Genomic DNA, 20,528 nt, shown 5'->3' with positions numbered 1-20,528 from the left:
TAGTTTTGTCTTAAACTCAGTTATCCTATGATAAATAAAAAGTTTGTAACTCAAACAACATACATTAATAAAGCTCTATTTTTGTCTCCAAGGGGTAGCCATCCTCTGACGTCGTTTGTGTGACATGGAGCCAGACGGGGACCTGAACCCTGACACGGATGACCTTCCACTCCGAGCCAATACTAACCACATACTTGTCAGACATTATGTGCTCGACCTGACCGTTCATTTTGGCAGGAAGGTCATCAGTGGTAGTGTCGTTCTGTTCCTGGAGCCTTGCTCTGGAGGTGAAACTGAGGATGACGTTGGACCTGGAGCTGGTGAGGGAGCTGGACGGACTCAGGAAAGGGCCGGAGGTAGACTTAAGGATGAGGATACAGTGGAGAAGGGTGCAAAAGGGCTTGGGAAGACTCCAGCGAGGATGGAGGAGATGTTTGGAGCTGGAGAAAGACACAGAGCTGAAGTTGCATCTGAAACTGGAAATATTCAGTCTTCGCATTTGTGGGAAACCACCAGTGAGGATGATTTCACTTTGGTGCTGGACTGTTGTGACCTTGATGTTTCAAAGGTCGAAGAGGTGGACTTCACCTCTATGTCAGCCACGTCTGGCGTCTCACCAGAAAGGTCAGGGGTGGGTTCAGTGAACTCACAAGCAGCATTTACTCAGAACCTTATCTCTATGGCCTCTAGCCGATGGAGGCAGAAGCACCAGCTCTTTTCATCGTGTAGCCGGGCCCCTGGTGCTCAGGATGGCAGCTCACTGCATTTTTATAGAGACCGATGGAGTTTACAGGTGAGGAAGAAAGGGGTGGTGTCACCTCAGGAGTTTCCTCGCGCCCTCAGGATCTGCTATGAGACGAGGCCAACAGGTGGCTCTGTGAGATGGACACAAGACCAGGACAACAGGTTTGTCTCAGGAGCAAATGGATCAAATCATTCCACAGAACAGTGGTTTCATAGTACGACTAGACTCTCTTTAGAGATTTTAAAACTGGCAACTGGCAGCACATCTGCTCTGATTTCTGCTCCTCGAATTACAGTATAATATTCCGAGCTTGCCATGTAAGAATAGAATAATTCTCATTCATTAATTCACACAAACACGCCTTAGGCTGGTGTAGTCTGCTCTGTGTGTGGATGCTCTTATTGTGTGTGTGCCTGTGCATTTGGTGAATCCTTTGAGTATTGAAATGAGGGGTTGTTTATAGTTTACCATTGTTTACCCTTCCAGGGTGTGTGTTTACACTGCCGGCTCTCCCATCAACAATCGAGCCCTCTTCCCCTGCCAGGAGCCGCCTGTTGCCATGTCAACATGGCAGGCGACAGTACGGGCCCCCAGTGAGTGTGTGGTTTTGATGAGTGGGGAGGAGCAGAGTGTACCTTTTGAGGACGGGCACACACGTAAGCATACCGGCATACAACACCTTTCATCTTTAGACCCTTGATTAGAAAATGTTTATTTTTCTTTGTTGACTATTCATTTAATAATTCAAGTACATTTTACTGAATTGTAAGTGGGGCCGAGTATTGGACCGAGACACTTCTGTCTGAGTAAATCTGTCTGTAATATCAAGTATTGAGTTGGCATTAAATGCTTGGTTATAAATCTATTTAGGCTTGTTTACTTAACCAATTGTTAACTGCATTTGGGCGAAGTTCTTGCACAGCTGCTTCCGTTAAGACAGCATGAAACATTGATGCACTTATGGGACTTGGTTTATTTTGTCAAATGAAAAAGGGATTGTAGAGCGACATGTAAGGTATTAAAAATGTATGATTTTGGTATTATAGGGATCTGGAATGAAAATAACAACAGAGAAACGCTGAAAAGACGGATATGTATGTATGAGATTAATGCAGCAGTACAGGTTGTACAACTGTGCATAAAAGACACGTTGCTCTTTATTGACTGTAAAGACTGTTAAAAACAAACAAAAATATCTAACTTGAACTAGAAATCAGACTGAATAGTAAAGTTAAACCCTTCCTTAATTTCTCTCAGTGCTCTCTTTGTTATCTTAACTAAAGTTTATTGGAAACTGTTGTTGTTGTACAAATTTCAGATACAAAGTATAAATCTGTGTAGAAAAATCATTTTACCCTATTTTGGTGTGTTAAAACAGAAACATAAAATAGCACTTCAACACCTCTAATCCCTCAACTATCCCAAACCGTAAAATGGAGCCAGAGAAAGAAGAAAATGAACTGATACTAAACTCTAAATAGAAAAAATAAGTCGAGACACATTTATAAGTAAATTAAATGAAGTAAAATAGGTAAGGACGTTCAAGGTGCTTCTAAAGAATGGATGAATTTAGAAACAGATGGGGTCAGGAGAGGAAAGAGTATTTACATTTGAGATAATAGGCCATCATCTCTTGCCGAAATCATCTATTGGCAGATGAACCTCTTGAGGAACATTTCACCTTTTCTAACAACAGGGAGGACATTAAATCAGTCAGCCAGGATGTGGTAGAATACAGATCTGGCCTTTCCAAAAGCAACAACATCAGAGTCTGAGACCGGCTTGTATAAGGCGTACCCAAAAGATGTCTATCAAGGGGCCGAGTTCTTACCTTTGACATTTTTGTCCTTTCTGTCCTCCCCTTCCTCTACTCTCAGTAGATTATTTAATGTGGAATTACTACGTCACTATGCCCATGCCCGCCTCCACATTCACCTTGGCAGTGGGCCACTGGCGACAAGTGACAGCAGAAATTCCCCCAGAACTGGAGGAAGGGGTGAGCGACAGGACGGATTGTGGTAAGACAGCCAAACCTGGGGCTGGACCTGGGGAACGGACTGAGGCTGAGCTTGGACTTGGAAGCTCCACCGGGGACGTAGTAAAGGGCACTCCATTCCAGACTGGCAGGTATTTTATTATTTTTCCTGTGTTCTTTTCTTCTCCAGACTGTTATTAACCCACGTCTGGCTCTTTAACATTCCATGGTGAAACTTTCCTTTCGCCATACCAAAAATGGTGTAGGTGAGGTTTGGGTGATGGATAGGGTGCAGCACTTAATCAGGTTTTATGACAAGTACATTAGAGCTCGCACCATAGTACACTGCCCAGCAGAAATGATTCAAGACCAAAAAAAACTAAAATTGACATAAATTTAAAGAGGTACAGGATATAGAGTGGAGGTTGGGGCATTAGAGAGGGTTTGCTTGCTGTGGGTAGGGCAGGGTTGGGTTGGGGTCTCCCTCTCTGGCCAGCAGGTTGGCAGGTCTGCCCGTGGTTTCCAGTAATCCTTCTCCTCCCCTCATGGTTTTCCTCCAGCAGCAGCCCAGCTGTAGCCTGCTGCAGGCCCCAGGAATCTCCCGCTACAAGGAAGGCCTTTATTTTCAGTGAATGACTCGAAGGAAACTTGGACGCCGCCCGATGCCTTTGGAACGGTTCTGATGCCGGGGATGGAGTTAGTGCTGGATATTGGATTTAGAGTGAATGAGATTGCATGTCGGCACCTAGATATTTTTGGGATCGCTGTGGTTTGCCATTGTGACGTATATATTCCATATTTCCACTACTTTCCTTTCCGTGCTTAGCACAGGGAGAGGGACACACTGTGCCATATTTTGTTCACCAACTCAACATCTGTATATTCTTTCAATATGAAAATTAATAAAATTGTTGTTATTAACCGCGGAATAAACGTCTTCCACCCTGTTTTAATCTGCTACAGAGAAGACCAGACCACCCGCTCAGACTCTGCATTCTGTTACTCTTCCCTTGAGGACGTGGGGCTCTCTGTAACTGATTATTCAGGCATGGTGGATGACGGCATCTCTTGTTCCCATGGCGACTACCCTTGCCGATTTACTGAGCGGTCGGCGAGGTCCCAGCGGGTGATTCCACACCGTGTGTTTGGCCCCGTCTGCTTGCTGCACAAGGCCCAGGTGGAGTTTTGACAAAAAGCCACTGAGACTTGAGCTAATTTTATTCCATATTATCAGAATGGAAGTTTAGTCGCAGTAAAGTGCTTGTATCAGTATTCCAGAGGTTTACAACGGCTGTCTCTTGGCAAAATCTGACAACAACTGAGACTGTATCACAAGAGGGCCACTCAAACAATTTCTTATGCTCTAAAGTCGAAATTTCTAACTACATTTATAAGTATTAATTCAGTTGAAGTTGAAATGCGTATTCATTATATGTACTGATAAACTATGTCCTACCCATCTGTATCAATATACAAACATTTGATTCAAGTAGTACTTAAAATAGTAAAGCCGTCAGTTGTTTTGAAACTTGTTGCTTTCCTTTTACAGAGAGTCCTCAAGCTGCTGCCTCGATGTTTGGCAGCAGCCCACACTGTTCTGGGCGTTCACCCCTTTTCCCGCCTTGATGTTCTCATCGTCCCAGCAGGGTTCTCCAGTCTGGGCATGGCCAGGTAATGACACCCACGTCTTTTAGTGGAATGAGGAAGGTGTGGATTGGGCAAAATACTGGTGACCAGAGACCAGGCTTGAAAGTTAAACATTTTGTGAGTAAAGCAGATCTTGGATGGAGGTATTTTGCATATTAGGCGTGCAATGAATAAACAGTATAGATTTCAAAGTGTTTGCTGAATATTTAAACCCACAGTAACTTTTCTTTGTACCCTCTGGGGCAGCAGAAACAGGTTGTGAAAACAACACAGAGAAACAGAGTAACATATATTAGATATATTTGGAGTTATGTTTACCTCAGTTCATTTAACGGGCCTACTTTAAGTCTTACATTAACTCCCCATATCTTGTTCAATACCATTAAATGCTCCTGTAAGTTCAACAACTAGTAACAGTCAATTGGCTGATTGCGGTTCGTGCACAATGGGTTCTTAGAGCTTTGTTTGAAGAAAACTGCCTGATGCGTCTGGAAACAACGCTGATACGAGCTATGAGAGCCAACAGTTTAGTTATGGGCTGTAAAAATCCCAAAGCAAAGTTACAAACAATGCTAAAACTCTCCATCACTGGTGACAGTACATTAAAAAACTTCTTTCACATTACAAAATAGTGACCAACTTTTAATTTAAAAAAAAAAGAATAAAGCTGCTTTAAAGTTCTGCAGGCATCACTTAGTATTTTAACTGTAGTCAGGCCAATTTCTGGACGATACACGTTGTAAAGAAACAGAACATCAAGGATTTGCCACATGAGAAAGCTACAGCCAGCACTAAAAAAAAAAAAAAAACCCAATAACTTTACCCTGCTGCTTCTGGTTTGGTTGTCTGGGTTTCATGATTAATGACATTCTTCCCGTTTCAAACCCCCCTCAGTCTGTCTCATCTTCTTTGTGGTGATCTTTCACATTGGATGTCTTTTATTAAAGAATTAAAGAGATGAACCGTAACTCCCTCTATATTCAGTCAGTCACCTGTCATCCCTCCTTTTCTTATTTTTTTTACTAACATTACCACTTTCAAAATTAGCCTGCAGAATTTATCTTCTGTCCTGCCTCTGTTAAATGCTTTTTTTTTTTTTAGCATGAAAATTAACGTTAAGATACTCAAGCAGCACTCTATTAAAGCCAGACAAAATGTCGCAGACAAGAGTTGGCAGACAAAAGAATCTACAACCTCTACTTAAACCCTTTTCCATACACTGTTTCTATCTTCTTTAATTGGCCCATCATTAACCCTCTACTTATCATCACTTTTTCTAATCCCTCAATCCATTCATGCCTTTTCCAAAATGGTACTCCTCCCATCCGCCATCCTCTGTCCAAGACCATCATCCCTTTTTCCGTCCCAAACAGCTTACTTTCTGTAATGAATTTGCACCACATCTCATCTTAACCTGTTGATGTCTTATTTAAACACATTTATTATTCATGTAACACTTTAGCTATGAAGTTGATACTCTCAGCCAAGTCAGTCAAGTTGTATTTCTCCCTCCTCCAACTTCCTTTTTCTTTAGTTCATTTAACCTACCCTTAGAGACACCAAACCCCTAACCCCAAACCCTGACCGTCTTGGTGAGAGAGGTGGCTAACCCCTTGTCTGGGCACAGTATCACTGACTCAGCGAGTCTGTCAGTAGCCTGCTGTGTTGTATCTCTTTTCCACAAGAGGCTTCAGGTGGTCTGCAGGCTTTCTGCTCCACGTTGGACCTGTGTGTATTTATGTATCTATGTTTGTGTGCAGTATGAGTGGAGGTCTGGAGGCAGACGGGTGGGCTAAAAGCCACAGGCTGACAGATTCACTGTCCTACGCACTATAGATAATTCTCTGTGTATGTCTTTGTTCTATCCATGCTCCCCTCTAGATTTTTTCCCCTCCACTCCTGTTCCATATTTATCCCCCTTTTATTACCTTACTCTCTCCTGTTTTCTATCCTGAGAATCAGTAATGTCACTTCTTCTTAACCCCTCATTGTGTCCTATTTTTCTCTTTTCCACTCCCGACATGGTACGGTCGATAGCTCTTAAGTCCTGGCCTCTAGCATTCTACATTAGTGAGAGTTTTTCTCTGGAAATCAAGTTTTATATTTTCTCAGCTGGCATATTCCGGGCCTGGAGATATGACTGAAATCCAGCCGGTAGCAATAGAAAGGAAATAAAAATTGGAAATTGATGCCAAATAAAGGCTGTCAATGACCGGCCTTTTTTAGATTGTGTTGATAAAGTAAACTGATTGGGGTGGTCAGTGAACGTTGTCCCAGTTGTCTGCGGTCTACAACCACAGTCTCTCTTTCTCTCTGTCTGCCTTTTTTCCCTCTCCCTCTGCGACCTCCCTAGAGAAAAGCGCCCCAGACAGGATATGAGCTCATACCTGAATATGTATTCTGCGTGAATTTCTGAGGTCGTAGCCAAGAGTGGTCTCAATCAGCGATTTTTTTGAAGGACAGAGAGTGACAAGAGGGCCACAGTCTGGATCTAGTTCTTAAATTTGCATACTTATTTTGACTACTTCACCCAAAATACAGAGCACTCTTTTGATCTACGGAAAACTTTTCCCTTCATCTTGTGAAAAATCTGTCTCCCTGCTGTATTTATTTTGAATGGACATCAAGTGTTAACAGAGAGGCTGTTCTGCTGTGGCTGTTGCCTGACGGATGTTTTCGTTCCCTTATGAGGATAACTCCCAGGCACTTATCCCTCTTGCCCCAGCTGCTTAGACTCCAGTTAGCTGCAGATGACAGGGAAGAGATTTAGGGCCTTCATTAAGCTTCAGACAGCACCTGCACTGACTCCCTATAAAACTCTGCATGGGTCTCAACCCAATGTCAACTCACTGCATCCACCATCAGTGCGGGTGGTTTGGTCCTGCATGCCTCCGCACTTAACCAAGAGCCTGTGCCATAGGAAGGCGGGGAGGTCAACCAAAATGGAAGATTGAGATGGAGATGAGAAAGAGACAAAGAGGGTAAAGGCGGGGTTCATGACAGGCCAGCGGACCCCCAGGATGTGGGAGAGGATGTGTGGATTATTCCCAGCAACAAAAGCCATTAGCTTCTGGAAGGACTTCAGAGACTGGCGCTATTTAATCTAGAGATTGGGAGGTATGTGGGCCCCAGTGCTTGGGATGAAGCCAAAAGCAGTTTTTTGTGCAGTGCCCTGGTGGAAACAGCAGGAGTGGAGGGGCTATGAGACGCGGAGCTGTGGCAAGGAGGCATGAATCTGTTGTGGTGTGATACAGAGAAGGGAGGGAGGGCGGAGGCGAAACGGGAGGATTCACAGTGGCGTGAAGTTTTTATACTGAGATACGGAGAGGGAGGGCAGGAAACCGAAGATTAAGGAGTCAAGTAAGGGCAGGTCTGCATTCAAGTTAACACTGTGCACCCATAGGGCTTTCTGATTTACACACACACACACACACACACACACACACACACACACACACACACACACACACACACACACACACACACACACACCAACGCCAACAAAGGATACTAGGCTTACGCAAATGTAGCTTCCAGGGAATGAAGCTAGTCAGCACTTCATAGGATTTAACATAACTGATATTTGTTTATTTTATGTAACAATGAGAGCATCAGTCTGTTATATTTTAACATAATCCGTGTGTTCTACTTTGGCTCCAAGAGTTCTTTTGCAGTCCAAGTTATCAACAGATGCATATTAGCCTGCAACAGGCGTATTGTATAACAAACAATATCTTTGCTCTCTTCTTCTGTTTCTTTCTGCTCCTTTGACACAGCATTATGTTGAAGCCCTGCTGTGTGTCCTCTGTACAACTTTTAGGACATTCAGGAGCAGATAGGGGAGAGGAAGATAAACACAGAATGGTTAAACATTGACAGAGGAGTATGGAAGAGTGATGGAGAGGTGTCTCAGATAAGAGAAAACGAAACGGGGGATGAAAGAGTTGCAGTCGGTGAACACAGTTGGGGAATCCCTTAAAGTTGCTTCCATATGGAGTCCGTTTAAGGGGACTCATTGTCCTGAGGGATTGAAGAATATGGGAAAAGAACTAAAGCTGGTTCCGAGCAGTCATGGTCAGACCTCCCACCATTTCCTGAACATTAATAATTAGTAATGTGTGTGTACGTGTAGTTTTACAGTTGCGCCTTTATTTTCTGTTGAGCCTTAGCTCACACTATTTTCTTTTCTTTCTGTTTAATCTGGATACATAATCTCCTCATTGCATCTCAACCACGTCATTTGGTTCTGAATAGGAGTGACAGGAAGGGCATGGCATTTCCTCTCGTCCTTTGAAGCTGAGGTCTGTGTCCCAAAGCGTATGCAGGACTAATCAGACATCGCTGGGTTTGCAGCGTGCTCAGATGAAGACACGTCTGACGTCCCTGAGAAAGCGGTGGTTTCCCCGCAATTTTGTTTGAGAAATGACACAAGTGTTGAAACGTGCCTTTTAGTCGTGTGGGTGATGTGGGTTTTGTTTTGCTACGCTGTAGACAGGCGGATTCCTGTTCTTGTGTTTCAATGAATGAGTGTTTTGTTCAAATAATGGTGTAAGGATGTGTGTTTAGTGCGAAGGGATGACGTCAGAGGAATGCAGCACAGATCATTTGTCCTTGTCTGTTATCTGTTGTTTCTCTGTTGGAGAACTTTTTCCAACTGAACATGTTTTTGATATTTTGGTTCTCAACACTTTTAGTTGAGCCAGATAAATGTGCAATTATTTCTGTTGGGGTTCTTGTGGACGGGGAAGGGAGAACCGCCCCACACCACTTGATGGTGGGCTCTGATGAACCCACACACATGCCTGAACATATCAGTCTCTCAGCATGTCTCATTGCAAGGGGAACAACACAAAGACATTGCACAAACAGGCTTATTGCCAAAATAGTTTTTTTTCCTTCTCGAACTCTTGAAGCAGTTTTCCCTGACATAACCTTTTGGTTTCATTCTTTTTTCCCACTCTCACCTCATAGAAGGTGCCTGCTCAAAGATATAGGGAGAAAGGGGATCAAGTGCTTAAACTGCTTGTTCCGTTTGCAGTACAGCCAAAACTAGGCAGCCATATAACTGTCACGGGCACAAGGTAAAAATTATGACTGGTGTATACCTCTTGACCTCTCTAAGTGGCACTGGAGGATTTTCAGCCTGACTTCAGTTGACTGCATTGTTTGTTTATGGGCTAGCAGGAAGCTACATTGGCCATTGGTCCCTGTTGGGAGGAAGTAGGGAGCTGAAGTACGGAGGGGGGGGTTAGTACCCTGCAGGATAATCCCCCTCTGCCCTTGAGCTCTTTTAGCATGCCACCTGAGCTCTTTTTCATCTTTAATAGGACCAGACCCGTGGTTTTGCATGTTTTAACCCATTAATCACTTTACTGCCGACCGTTTCCCCAAGGCATGCAAGTTTTATGACTGATTTCCAATGATCCACAGAGACGCTGGGTTTCATTCATTTAAATACAGGAGAAGTTGTTTTTACTTTATGTTATCTGTACCTAGAAAATGCTCCTGCAGGAGCAAATTTATTCAATCAAACTTAAAAACAGCAACCTTTCTTATTCAAGAAAAGTAAGAATGAGTGAGACGTACATGTTTGCCACTTATTCTTCCTATTAGCTCGTTCTTAAGACAGCAAACATGAATTTTAAGACAGCTATGTTTCAACTCTGTCATGTACACTATGAATAATCATGCTCCTTTTCAACTTGAGAAAACAAGTTCAATAAACTAATTGTATTAAGTTTTCAGTCACACTGACCAATAATACAATCAAATTGGATTTCCCCTTATATGTTCAGTCAGTTCTTCAATTATAAAAGTCATAAAAGTGTGAAGGGCTAAAGTCTGAATTAAGTTCTTCCCCTTATGTTTTATTATTTTATTATCAGGAAAAAAACAACCCTGACTTATCTTAAAAGACTTTATTAAAAACACATATACAGTATACTCTTCAAACTATGACAAAAAAATGTCAGGATAATTTTAACTTTCAAGCAATGCATAAAGGGAGGTCTGCTAATATGATGATCATGTTTTTTTTTTTTTATAAACTTGTTTTGATGAGTGGATTGAACCCACAGTACATTCATCTAACTCATCATTTCAAGCCAAAAGACTTAAAGTTTTAAAGTCTGAAAAAGAAAGCTCAAACTTAAATTTGAAGTTAATACAACTTTTATATTAACATTAAGATAATAGAAAAAAAAAGAAAATATAAGTTGATTCCACTATTTACTCATGATTTTTTACTTTTAATGGCCCACCAAAAAGAAGTGAAAGTGGTAGTTCCTTGGAATTGAGGAAACACATCTTAAAATGTATGTACTTTACAAATCATTCCACATTAATGGAATAAATCATGCAGAACAAACATCATTTAAAAGATAAAGCTGATCATTAAGAAAAAATCATTAACTTTGGGAAAGGCCTTGGTGCTTATTACCATCTTAAATGGAAGTTAAATTAAATATAATAGCCGACAACAAAATGTAAATTAGAGAGATTAGATGTTAATCTTAACCTGCCCAAGTTTCTAACATGACTCTCACTCTTTCGCCTCACTGGCCTTGATTCCTCCTCACTTTTTCTTACCCCCTTACTGAATTGCACCTCCTGCCTCCTCCTTGTTGACCTGTGTTGTCCCCTTTTTCTCTCTTCCTCCTTGCTACATTTCTCTCCTAGTCCTCCCACTGCTTGACCTCCCTTCATCCTTCTGATGTCTCTGTGGATTTCTTGCCTTTCTGCTCTCCTCTCCAGTTTGATCTGGGAAGTAACCCTAGAAGTGTGCGACACAGACCTGCTCTTTCAGGAGGCAGTTGGGGGGTTCAGTGCGGGGAGGGCGGGATGTGGGGGGTCAGATTTTCTGGCATGGGAGACAGCTGTTAATCAAATAGTCAAGGATGAGGTGTTTCTTTCTTCCCACCTTGAGTGGATCTCCCCCTCTTCTGAAGCCACACAAAAGGGTTGAAAAGGCAGCTCTGCATGCCTGCACCTGGACAGAAGGAAGGGGAGGGTCCTGTGCACACTTTTAAAGCGATTGCAAGTAGTTAAGACTTTTAGGTGAGCTTTATTTCTATTCTTCTACAGTTCCCCCTGTTCCTCTGCTCGCCTCCTGCTGAACACACACAGAGCAGCTCCAAAGCTTACAATCGTTGGCCACCATTATCCGTCTTTTCTTGTTTCCTTGTCTCTTTTTCTTGGTCAGGACCTTAAAGCAGATAGCAGGGTCCAGTTTAGCAAGTGTTTTGTTATTGCAGGAACATTCCTTTCTAGTTATCTTGGGCCTCTCAACTTCTCTTCTCTATCAGCAGTATAGGTTTACCTGCTCTTCTACAGTACCTTCTCACAACTGAAGGAGCCACCTTTTAACTCTTGCACTGCTTGTGCTTGACAGGAGATGGGAATATGGAATCATCAAGTATTTATTGGAAATAATCAGGAAACATTTCATGCATGATGCTTTTTTGATTTTATATTTTATGAGCAATTGCTAGGATGTATATGCAGCATTGTTTAATATTTCTTGAGTGTCATATATGTTTTCATTGTCATCAGTGGTTTGTGAGTGATGGTGCATTGCTTTAAACCGCCCTCAGATGTGAACCTGCTGGCAACAGCTGGCATATAGTACTACATTTAACAGTAACACAGACACACTGTGCCATAACTCTGGATTAGAGGCTGTGGCAAGACAGGCCTGTCACTGCACACCCATTCTACTAACTAATGGATGAGTCCACAGGACTCATTCCCTGGAGTGATGGATGGGTCCATTGTATGGTGCAGGGGACGCTGCTGCTGGTCTCGGTGTGCATCCTGGGGCGTGTGTGTGATAGTGGAACCTAGAAACTGGGGGTAATTTCATTTGTCTGTGCAAAGCCAGACGGCTTAATGTCCGTGGGACCTCTGTGCTGAACCGGCCAAAATGAGATATTTGAAGCAAAGTGCTGTGAAATGCTCAGTGGTAATGCTTCTGATGTCTGGGTTTGCTTTTAGCCTTGGGGAGAGAGCTGTGCTCCATGCTGTTCAACCAGTTACTTTCACAATAGGCTGTTTTTAGCCATGCCAGTGGTTTGGCTGTACGGGTAGCGGTGTTGATCTGTTGGTCTGACCGTCGGTTGGTCAATCCAATAATCAACAACTATTGTAAGGAAAAATGTACTTTCAGTGGATAAATCCTGATGACTTTGCTCATCCCCAGACTCTGTCTGTAGCGCCACCTGCCGGTCAAACCTAAAAAGTATCCCGTGAAATATTTGGACATCTATGAGATGGATTGGCGAAAAGCGTTGTATAGGCTTTATCAATGACAATAAACCTTAAGAGCCCAATAAAAAACCATGAAAATTGGTACATGTTCCTTTCCGCATCAACATTACAAGCCAACTCCACCAATCTGACACATTAAAGTTTGTTTAAAGGTCTTGGGGAGTACTACTGCATATGTGTAAAAAGTAGTGTAAAGCCTTTTAGGACTCCAGAGGATGCTGCATATAATATTTGCGTCCAGTGATGTCATTGAGTGGCAAAGTTGCATAGTTTATTATATGGGCTCTTGGAATATAGCGCTATTTTACTCTTATTTTAATAAGATATGTCAATTACAGCAGCTTTAATTACTAAATTAGCATGCTAACACGCTGAGCTAAGATGGTGATCGTGGTTGATAATATACCTGTCAAGTATTTTGGTACTGTGATTGTGATCCTGCTGGCATAGCATGGTTCTGTTCTGAGTGCGCTCCTGCCTTGCACCGACATTGTTTTGCTTCTAGCAGCTTTTAGACATTAAAATATTTGTAACTTTTCCATGCAAGGAGAGGAGACGCAGAGTCACACCACTTTTTTCATTATTTCCATTATTTCCATTTGACCCATACATTTCGTGATATTCAATATTTTTCTTATTGTTGACAAATCTCATAAAAAAGACCAAAATTAGGAGTGAATTGATCCTACAAAATATGGGTTGTCTTTGTAGCCAAAGCCTTTTATAGCTCATTCCTCTGTGCTGTAGAGCTCCATTGTTGTCCAAAATCTATTAAAAACACATGAGTGAGCCACACTACTATGATGATGAACATGGTCACTGAGTTTATTTTGATTCAAGGCCTCATATATTATCCTGCTACCATTAGTGCTCACCAGTGTTTCACATCTGCAACTGTAAATAATCCCTAACAAGTATAAAGTACATTAAAAAGTATATGCTGTGTTTGAAGCCACAGACAGACTAACACAGTGTTGGTTTGACCATTTTGTGTTCTACTTTACAAGTCATTTTTGTCAGCATTCCTCCTCGTGTGTTAATACCTGTTGATTCTTCTAACCATGTCAGAGCTGTCAAGTAAAAATCACTCTTTACATCTTTCTGGTGATTATCCCTTACTATCGTGTGAGTGGGTTGTTACAAAGGTGTTTACATTAAACACCCACTTTCACCCACACTATATTCATCAGCTGCAGTTTTTTTTTGTCTGACAAGCAGGCCAGGTGGCAGCCTGAAACCTCTGCAGAAGAGACAGCTCTGCTTGCTGGTTAATTTCACCTCGATCTCGCCTTCGTCCATTTTTTTTTTCATTCTGTCAAACGCTTCTTATACAGCCGTGCAGTACTGAGCGGTCTCACTTTCCATCTCCTCACTGTCTCATTTTCTCACATTACATAAGAGGGAAAAAAAATTAGTCTATTTATTACCCCACAGGCACGAAAATGTCTCAAATTATAATCCTGTGAAATAGATTTTGTCCTCTCTTTCATTGAGGCGGTAGTGGAAGCCAAAAGAGGGTTCTGAGTGCTGTGTGATGAGTGACGAGGTTTGAATGCAAATAGCTACAGTGACACAGGAATGTGGTTTATGACACATAAATATCACTATGACACCACCCTTTTGTTGATTGACAAGGGCCCGATGTAGCCAGGAGAACTCCTACTGCCCTGCAATAGCAGCCATTAAAACACAGCAGACACCCTTTTTTTTATGAGTGCCGTGAAATTGACGGTATAAGTCCATGAAGCTGTGATAGTTTGTGTCTTTGGGTAGTCACATGTGTACATTTAGATTTCCAGTTTCCTTGTTACTACAAATTGCTCGTTCATGTGTCAGTGTTTGGTGACATTCACATAAAATTTCATAATGTTTGGCCTCAGATATACAACAGAATAAATACCTTACCATTATAGACAAATAACAGTCGATGCTGTTTCAAATCTGTGCTCCAGCATCACTGCTCCAGCATCCTGCACACAGACAAACACACACCCGAGAACATTCCTCTGGCATGACATCAGGTTTTAGCCTCTGTACTAAACAAGGAACAAACTGCACTGTGGATTGTTTTACTGTTAAGAGAAGTTGGATCAGACATCTGCTATCACTTCCCAGCTGATACGGATTCAAAGTAGATTTGCTGAAAGTATGTGGGTGTGTGTGCATGTCTGTGCCTGTGACTCTCTGCTGCTTTATGCGGGTGCTCTGTTATTCCTGCACCTTATACACTCATTGCGTCTTCATGTATATCTCCCTGTGTGTGCACAAGCATTCTTGAACTCATCAGGTTATGACCCATGTGGATCCCATCAGTGTCATACAAACTTGACCTGCTTCGAGCCAGCTGTCTCTGTATGCATGAACGGGCTTTTAAGATTAAGCACTTGACAGCAACTAGAAACTGCAGTCTAACCTTGAAAGCTGCCACTTATTTGTCATGTGCCGGCACTACAAAGCCTCATTTTCTTCAGTCTCGAGTGGCGGAGTCACCACCTTGTTCCTGATGACCTCTGATATCTCCTCGGCTATTTCTTTTCAGGCTCTGATGCGATGCAGTGCATGCGGGTGGGGCGGCTCTCTGGGGGCCCTGGCCTGGCCCCCGTTCATGTGATCAGGCCCTACATGGAGTGGCATTTGGCCTGGCCCTGTGGGGCCCCGTCTGGGAGCAGAGAGCTGATCTGTAGCCAGCCTGGAATGCCAGACATTTGAAGTCAGACTTGTTAAAAAAGAACGAAGGGTGGTAGGAGTTTGGTCAAATAGGCCCCTGTGTCTAAAATAGCCCACAGACTCTGTACGAGAGGGAGGGGAAGGAGACAAAGCTTCTTCCCGTAAGCTGACATTAGGAAGGCCAGCCCTTCAACCTTTGCTTGAAAAGAAAAGAATAGACACAGTTGTAGTGTGTGTGCTCTTTGTCTTTTTGTTTGTCTTTTTTCCATCTCCTCACCTGCCTGTCATTGTGTCTTAAAAGTGTTTCTTTGCGTGTTTATGTGAAGGGAATACAGGTATGTGCACAATGTGTGAAAATTCAACACTCAAGACAGGTAGTTGACACCGCACTAGGGGAAAGAGCAAAACACATTGCACCAAGTGACAGAGAGAATTCTCTCTCTCTCTCTAAATATAAATCAGATAATCTTTTATTCACTTTCTCTATTCTCATTTTCCCCCCCATTTTTCCCCTTGTTGTAGTAGTTGTATCTTTGTCTTTACTTTGCTTCTCGCACTCAACCTCTCATTTACACATACAGTGCACACTCAGCTCTCATCATCTTTTTCCTCGTCCCTCTGTCTCGTGGGGCTGTTTTACTGGTGTCCCAGCTATGAGCTTAGCTAGGCTAGGGATGTCAATTACAGGACTATGATAGGGCCCCTGCTGCATTATGCATGGAAGTGTCCCACTGGGGAAGAAATGGCCTACAGCCAGGAACGATGGATGGAGGGATGGAGGGATGAATAATGGATAGAGAGATAGAGGGCGAAACACTTTTGCAATCTGTGTCTCACCAAATTGAAGACTTGCCCTGGCGCACACCTCTGAAGCTCAGAGTTGGTGACACCAAGTTCTGAGGTTGACATGTGAGAAGGCACAGGAGGGCTTTAATCAGTGTTTCATTTTGTGCATTAAAACCCAATGGAGTTTAACAATCAGACTGGTCACCTCAGGTCTTTTGTCTGTTATTCTATGGCAGACAGCTTTTCATCAGTTTTGTCTGTTGCCTTTACACATGTTTGTGGTTGTTTGTGCTCATACTCTCTGAGCATGTTTGTGCATAGTGTTGTTCGAGCCTTAAGACTTGGGCTGAAAAATTAATTGAAATATTATTGAAATTACAGTCGGGCCAAGTGTAGTGTCAACATTGTAGGATCTGTATTGTTTTGATGAAGGTAAAATGTTTTTCAGCAGACCATTTTATGAATTCCCTGGCCTACAAATCATATTCTCCAGACACAAGGTATCATGCTTGTTTGGTACAGACCCAAGTAAAAATCACAATTTAGTATTTTCACCGACCAAAGGAAATGTAAAAATTGACATTCACAGCAAAAACTGTGAATCATAATCACATGACAATAACTGTCAAAATTATTGAGATATGATGTTTTGCATATCATTTATCTCTACTTAAGACATACAACATGAAGATAATTAAGAACAAACAACATAATTAATATAGGCGGGTCTAAAATTTCAAATAAATGCCAATTCCTGTGTTTCAGGTGTCGCTTATAAAAGCACTACCAAATAGAAGATAGTATTCTTTATTGCACCCAAAGGGCAATTTGTTGCACAGCAAGCAGTCAATTAAAAAGCAAACCGAGATCAAAAGCATTAAAAAACCGAGCCACAAAAATATGAATACATTTACATGCGTTAAAGGATGTCAGTGGCCAACACCCCTTCATTAAACATCAAGTCCTCATCAGAAAATAATTCATAACCCTGATGAGAGGGTCCAAAACCAAATGTGTCCTTTTGTCTGTCCCCTCTATGAATGTACCTGATCTTTTATTTAAATAAAATGAAATATATCTCCGTTATGGATTTGCGATCTGGTTAAAGTTGGTAACACAAGTCAAATTCTCCTCATAATTCACTGCAGTGTTTTGGTGCAATATCATGTATTGAAAAAAATCCTCTTGTGTCATTTGTGGAAAGCAGTCTTAACACCTCAATATCTTATTTGTTTACATAAAAGAATAGGAGGGGTCATTTAATTGCCACAAACCATCAGAGTTAGAAAAAAAAAGAAAAAGATCCCGTCGTATCACAATCAACAGCTAATGAGCAAAGCCAAGATTACAATTTTGGTGATGACAAAAACATCAGAAGATGTTCGTTTTGTAAATGTTGCGACCACAGGATGTCAACAAGTGATTGGATGTTGTATCACACATATCTATAGAGTGCCTGAGAATTGCAGTATTATCACTTAATGTTTGATTGATCGTAATTGTTGGCATAATCAGCAGCTTTAGTTGTTTTTGAGTCACATTTGCTAATTTGGAACACAGAGAATTTGAAAGCACATTGTGGGAAAAAAGACATTATTTGCTTACAAATGAATGTCAAATACCTTATTTGAAAGTAATCAGTGACAAACATTCACCCCCGCATGCAGCAGACTTCAGATTCAGAGCTATTGTCGAGATGAAAGGTGTATACACAAGTACAGGTGCTACATATGTATGAATGTGTGTGAAAGTCTTCCTCTGCGTTATCCCTGACAGGTCCCTGATGTCAACTAATGTCAGTCAGTGTATCAGTGAATGTGAAAGATGCTGTTGTTATTCATCCCGACCATGGTGGGATGACACTATTTGTCACTGTAGTGATGGATTCCGCATCCCTCAGAGGAGCATGTGCAAGCGCCGTCTCTGAAAGGCTGTCTTTGTGTTTCAGACTCGCTCACACACACACACACACTCACACACACACACACACACACACACACACACACACACACACACACACACACACACACACACACAAACACACACAGATGCAGACACAAACACACACACACAACGCACTGCTGGAGCTGACAACAAAGGCGTGCTTATCCAATTGTGAGGGAATAAGATTAGGCTACAAAGAAACTCATAAGGCTAATGTTAGCATCTCCTGCTCCAGTGAGAGTCTTTGTTTGTTTAATCAGGAAAAACATGGGATTAGATTTGAGATGCTGTCTCGGAAATGATGCCCGTAAGACCTCTTTTGTATGATGTTGACATGTTCCTAAATAACAGGCCTGCCTTCTATCTGATAAAACACTCCTCTGGGAAATAAAGAGTAGTTGTGTTATTCAGATAACCGATGTTGCTCTCCTCTGAAATAGACCGTCGGCAGACCTGGCATAACCCCTATGCCTTTACTCAATGTTTTCCTTTATAATTGACTTGTCACTGTAATAAGGTTATGGCAAGGAAAGAAAATAACTCCTCTGTCATCTGGTGTTTTAAGATGCTAATCTCTTCTTGATGAGAGCAGCTCGTGTTACTGTAATTCATCGATGGCAGCAATATGTGGGCCCATCGTAGCTCTGTGGCTCCAACAGGTGAGGTAATTGTAGCTTCTCTGTTCAAGTAGTTAGAAGTAGGTCCACTCTTTATGACATGTCGGCTAAAAAACAAAAAAAGGCATCTTTGATAGAGGCATCTTTGATATATTTGCCACAGTATTTGGGTTGCATGACCCTTTTGACAGATTTTTTTCAGTAAGGACCTGCAGTCAAACTCTCCCACCAATGTCAGCTCAGTAGTGGCTGGGACACTTAAGATCTAGAGAGTGTGAAAGGAATTCTAGACAGTCCTGTGTTGTTATATGGGCCAGGAGGGAGAGAGAGACCATTCATTCGCACCTCTGTGACCCCTCTCCCATTCTTCTGTTGAAGAATAGCCTGCATCTCACGCACAGTCAGCCCTAAGCCCCTCAGGGCACCCAGAGCCGGTTACATAAGACAGAAGGAAAGAATGCTCCAGAAAAGTCTTCAGCCATGACCTTGGCTTTGACTGCACACTCCTATTGGTCCTGTACTGCCAGTGCTGTCTCATGGTGAAAAGTCACATGTCCTGTGCTCCTGTGTTTACCAGAAGCTGAGAAGCTGGCAGCGTGAATGTCTCAGACGGTTCATGTGTAGCATCAAGAATTAAATGAGTGTAGTCCAAACTGCAAACTGCTGTAAAATTTAACTTCTCAAGCCATGCTGCTAGAGTGGTTCTGTAGGTCAGTCGGTCCAACTTTTTGGTCTAGAGTGAAATATCTCAAAAATTACTGTCTGGATGGTGTCAAATCTGGTACGCACATTCCCTTACGACAAATTACATTGACTTTTGTCCAATTCTTTGGTGAACTACCTGCCTCAGCTGTACATTGTGTTTAGTGCTACCAAATGCTAACATGCTGAACTAAGATGGTGAACATGGATCTCATTGTACTTGCTTAAAATCAGTCATCAGCCATGTTTTCAATCATCATATTTTGTACACAATTTGAAGTATTGCATTAACAAAGGCTGATCAAACAGCAATATTTTAAATGTTTTTACACCTGCTTGAGGGCTTTTTGCCTTCTCTATAATAGCAAATACACATAATAGGAAACAGAAAAAACGTTTTCAATCAATTTGTAACGTGAAGGACATTTAATTCAAATGACTGATGAGCTGTTTTCCCTACAAGAGAAGAAGAATAAGCTATTACCTCTTTCTGGATATTACCATAAGATTTATCTCCCAAATTAATTAAATGAAGAGAGGGTATAATTCCTGCAAACTCAACTCATGCCACAGAGGTTTAATAAGACAACATTTTGATCCCACTTGGATCTCTGTCAGGTCAAACTATTTTCAAGTTTCAGTTTTTCAGTTTGACCTGATGACAATCCTTGTGGGAATCGAAACAGTGTCTTTACAGTAAGTGTGCAGGTGTAAGCTTCTCTCATTCATGCTACTGCCTGATAACCTATGTGATGTGTGTAAAACCAGCCTCTCCATTCCCAGATTAATTCCCACATTTCCAAGTAGATGGCAGAGGCAACTGGTTTGTTTATCCTTCTTTGAGAATTATTTGCGGTTTGCAAACAACTGGTTTTGTTTCTGGTCCATTACCTTTTCTTGTTCTACTCTGTTGCAGTCATGTGTAACAACATCTATACCAAACTAATCTTCTGTAGCTTATAGTTTAATTACAAACTCCCATTTGCAAACAACTATATTGGAATTTAGCTGCTGACAGTCGTGTTATTCCCTCTTTAGTTTTGCTCGGCTCAGAGCTTTGATAGGCTGTCATTGGCTGAAAAGCCCAATGAAGATTTTGAATTTGTTGAGTAAGATACATGCACAGAGTCACTGTTCAAGTTAATCTTACCTTTGGTCTTTCCAAAACAATTTAAATCAG

General features: G+C 41.9%; 1 protein-coding gene across 4 annotated transcripts in view; it reads left to right on the top strand.

The window, feature by feature from the left end:
* The window catches only part of aopep (aminopeptidase O (putative)), a 78,018-nt gene that overhangs the window by 1,374 nt on the left and 56,116 nt on the right, over nucleotides 1-20,528 (top strand). For 3 of the 4 annotated variants that reach the window (XM_030418124.1, XM_030418123.1, XM_030418126.1), the window contains 5 exons: nucleotides 93-906; nucleotides 1,232-1,401; nucleotides 2,623-2,872; nucleotides 3,684-3,897; nucleotides 4,270-4,391. In XM_030418124.1, coding sequence (XP_030273984.1) covers nucleotides 125-906; nucleotides 1,232-1,401; nucleotides 2,623-2,872; nucleotides 3,684-3,897; nucleotides 4,270-4,391 — 1,538 coding nt within the window. In that variant the 5' untranslated portion in view covers nucleotides 93-124. The remainder of the gene's footprint in view (nucleotides 1-92; nucleotides 907-1,231; nucleotides 1,402-2,622; nucleotides 2,873-3,683; nucleotides 3,898-4,269; nucleotides 4,392-20,528) is intronic. The other variant, XM_030418125.1, reaches the window with a different exon arrangement.

This window comes from Sparus aurata, chromosome 5 (genome assembly GCF_900880675.1).
Source record: "Sparus aurata chromosome 5, fSpaAur1.1, whole genome shotgun sequence".
Classification (NCBI taxonomy): domain Eukaryota; kingdom Metazoa; phylum Chordata; class Actinopteri; order Spariformes; family Sparidae; genus Sparus; species Sparus aurata.
Note: the sequence above shows the minus strand (reverse complement) of the source record. Positions and strands in the feature narration are given on the sequence as shown.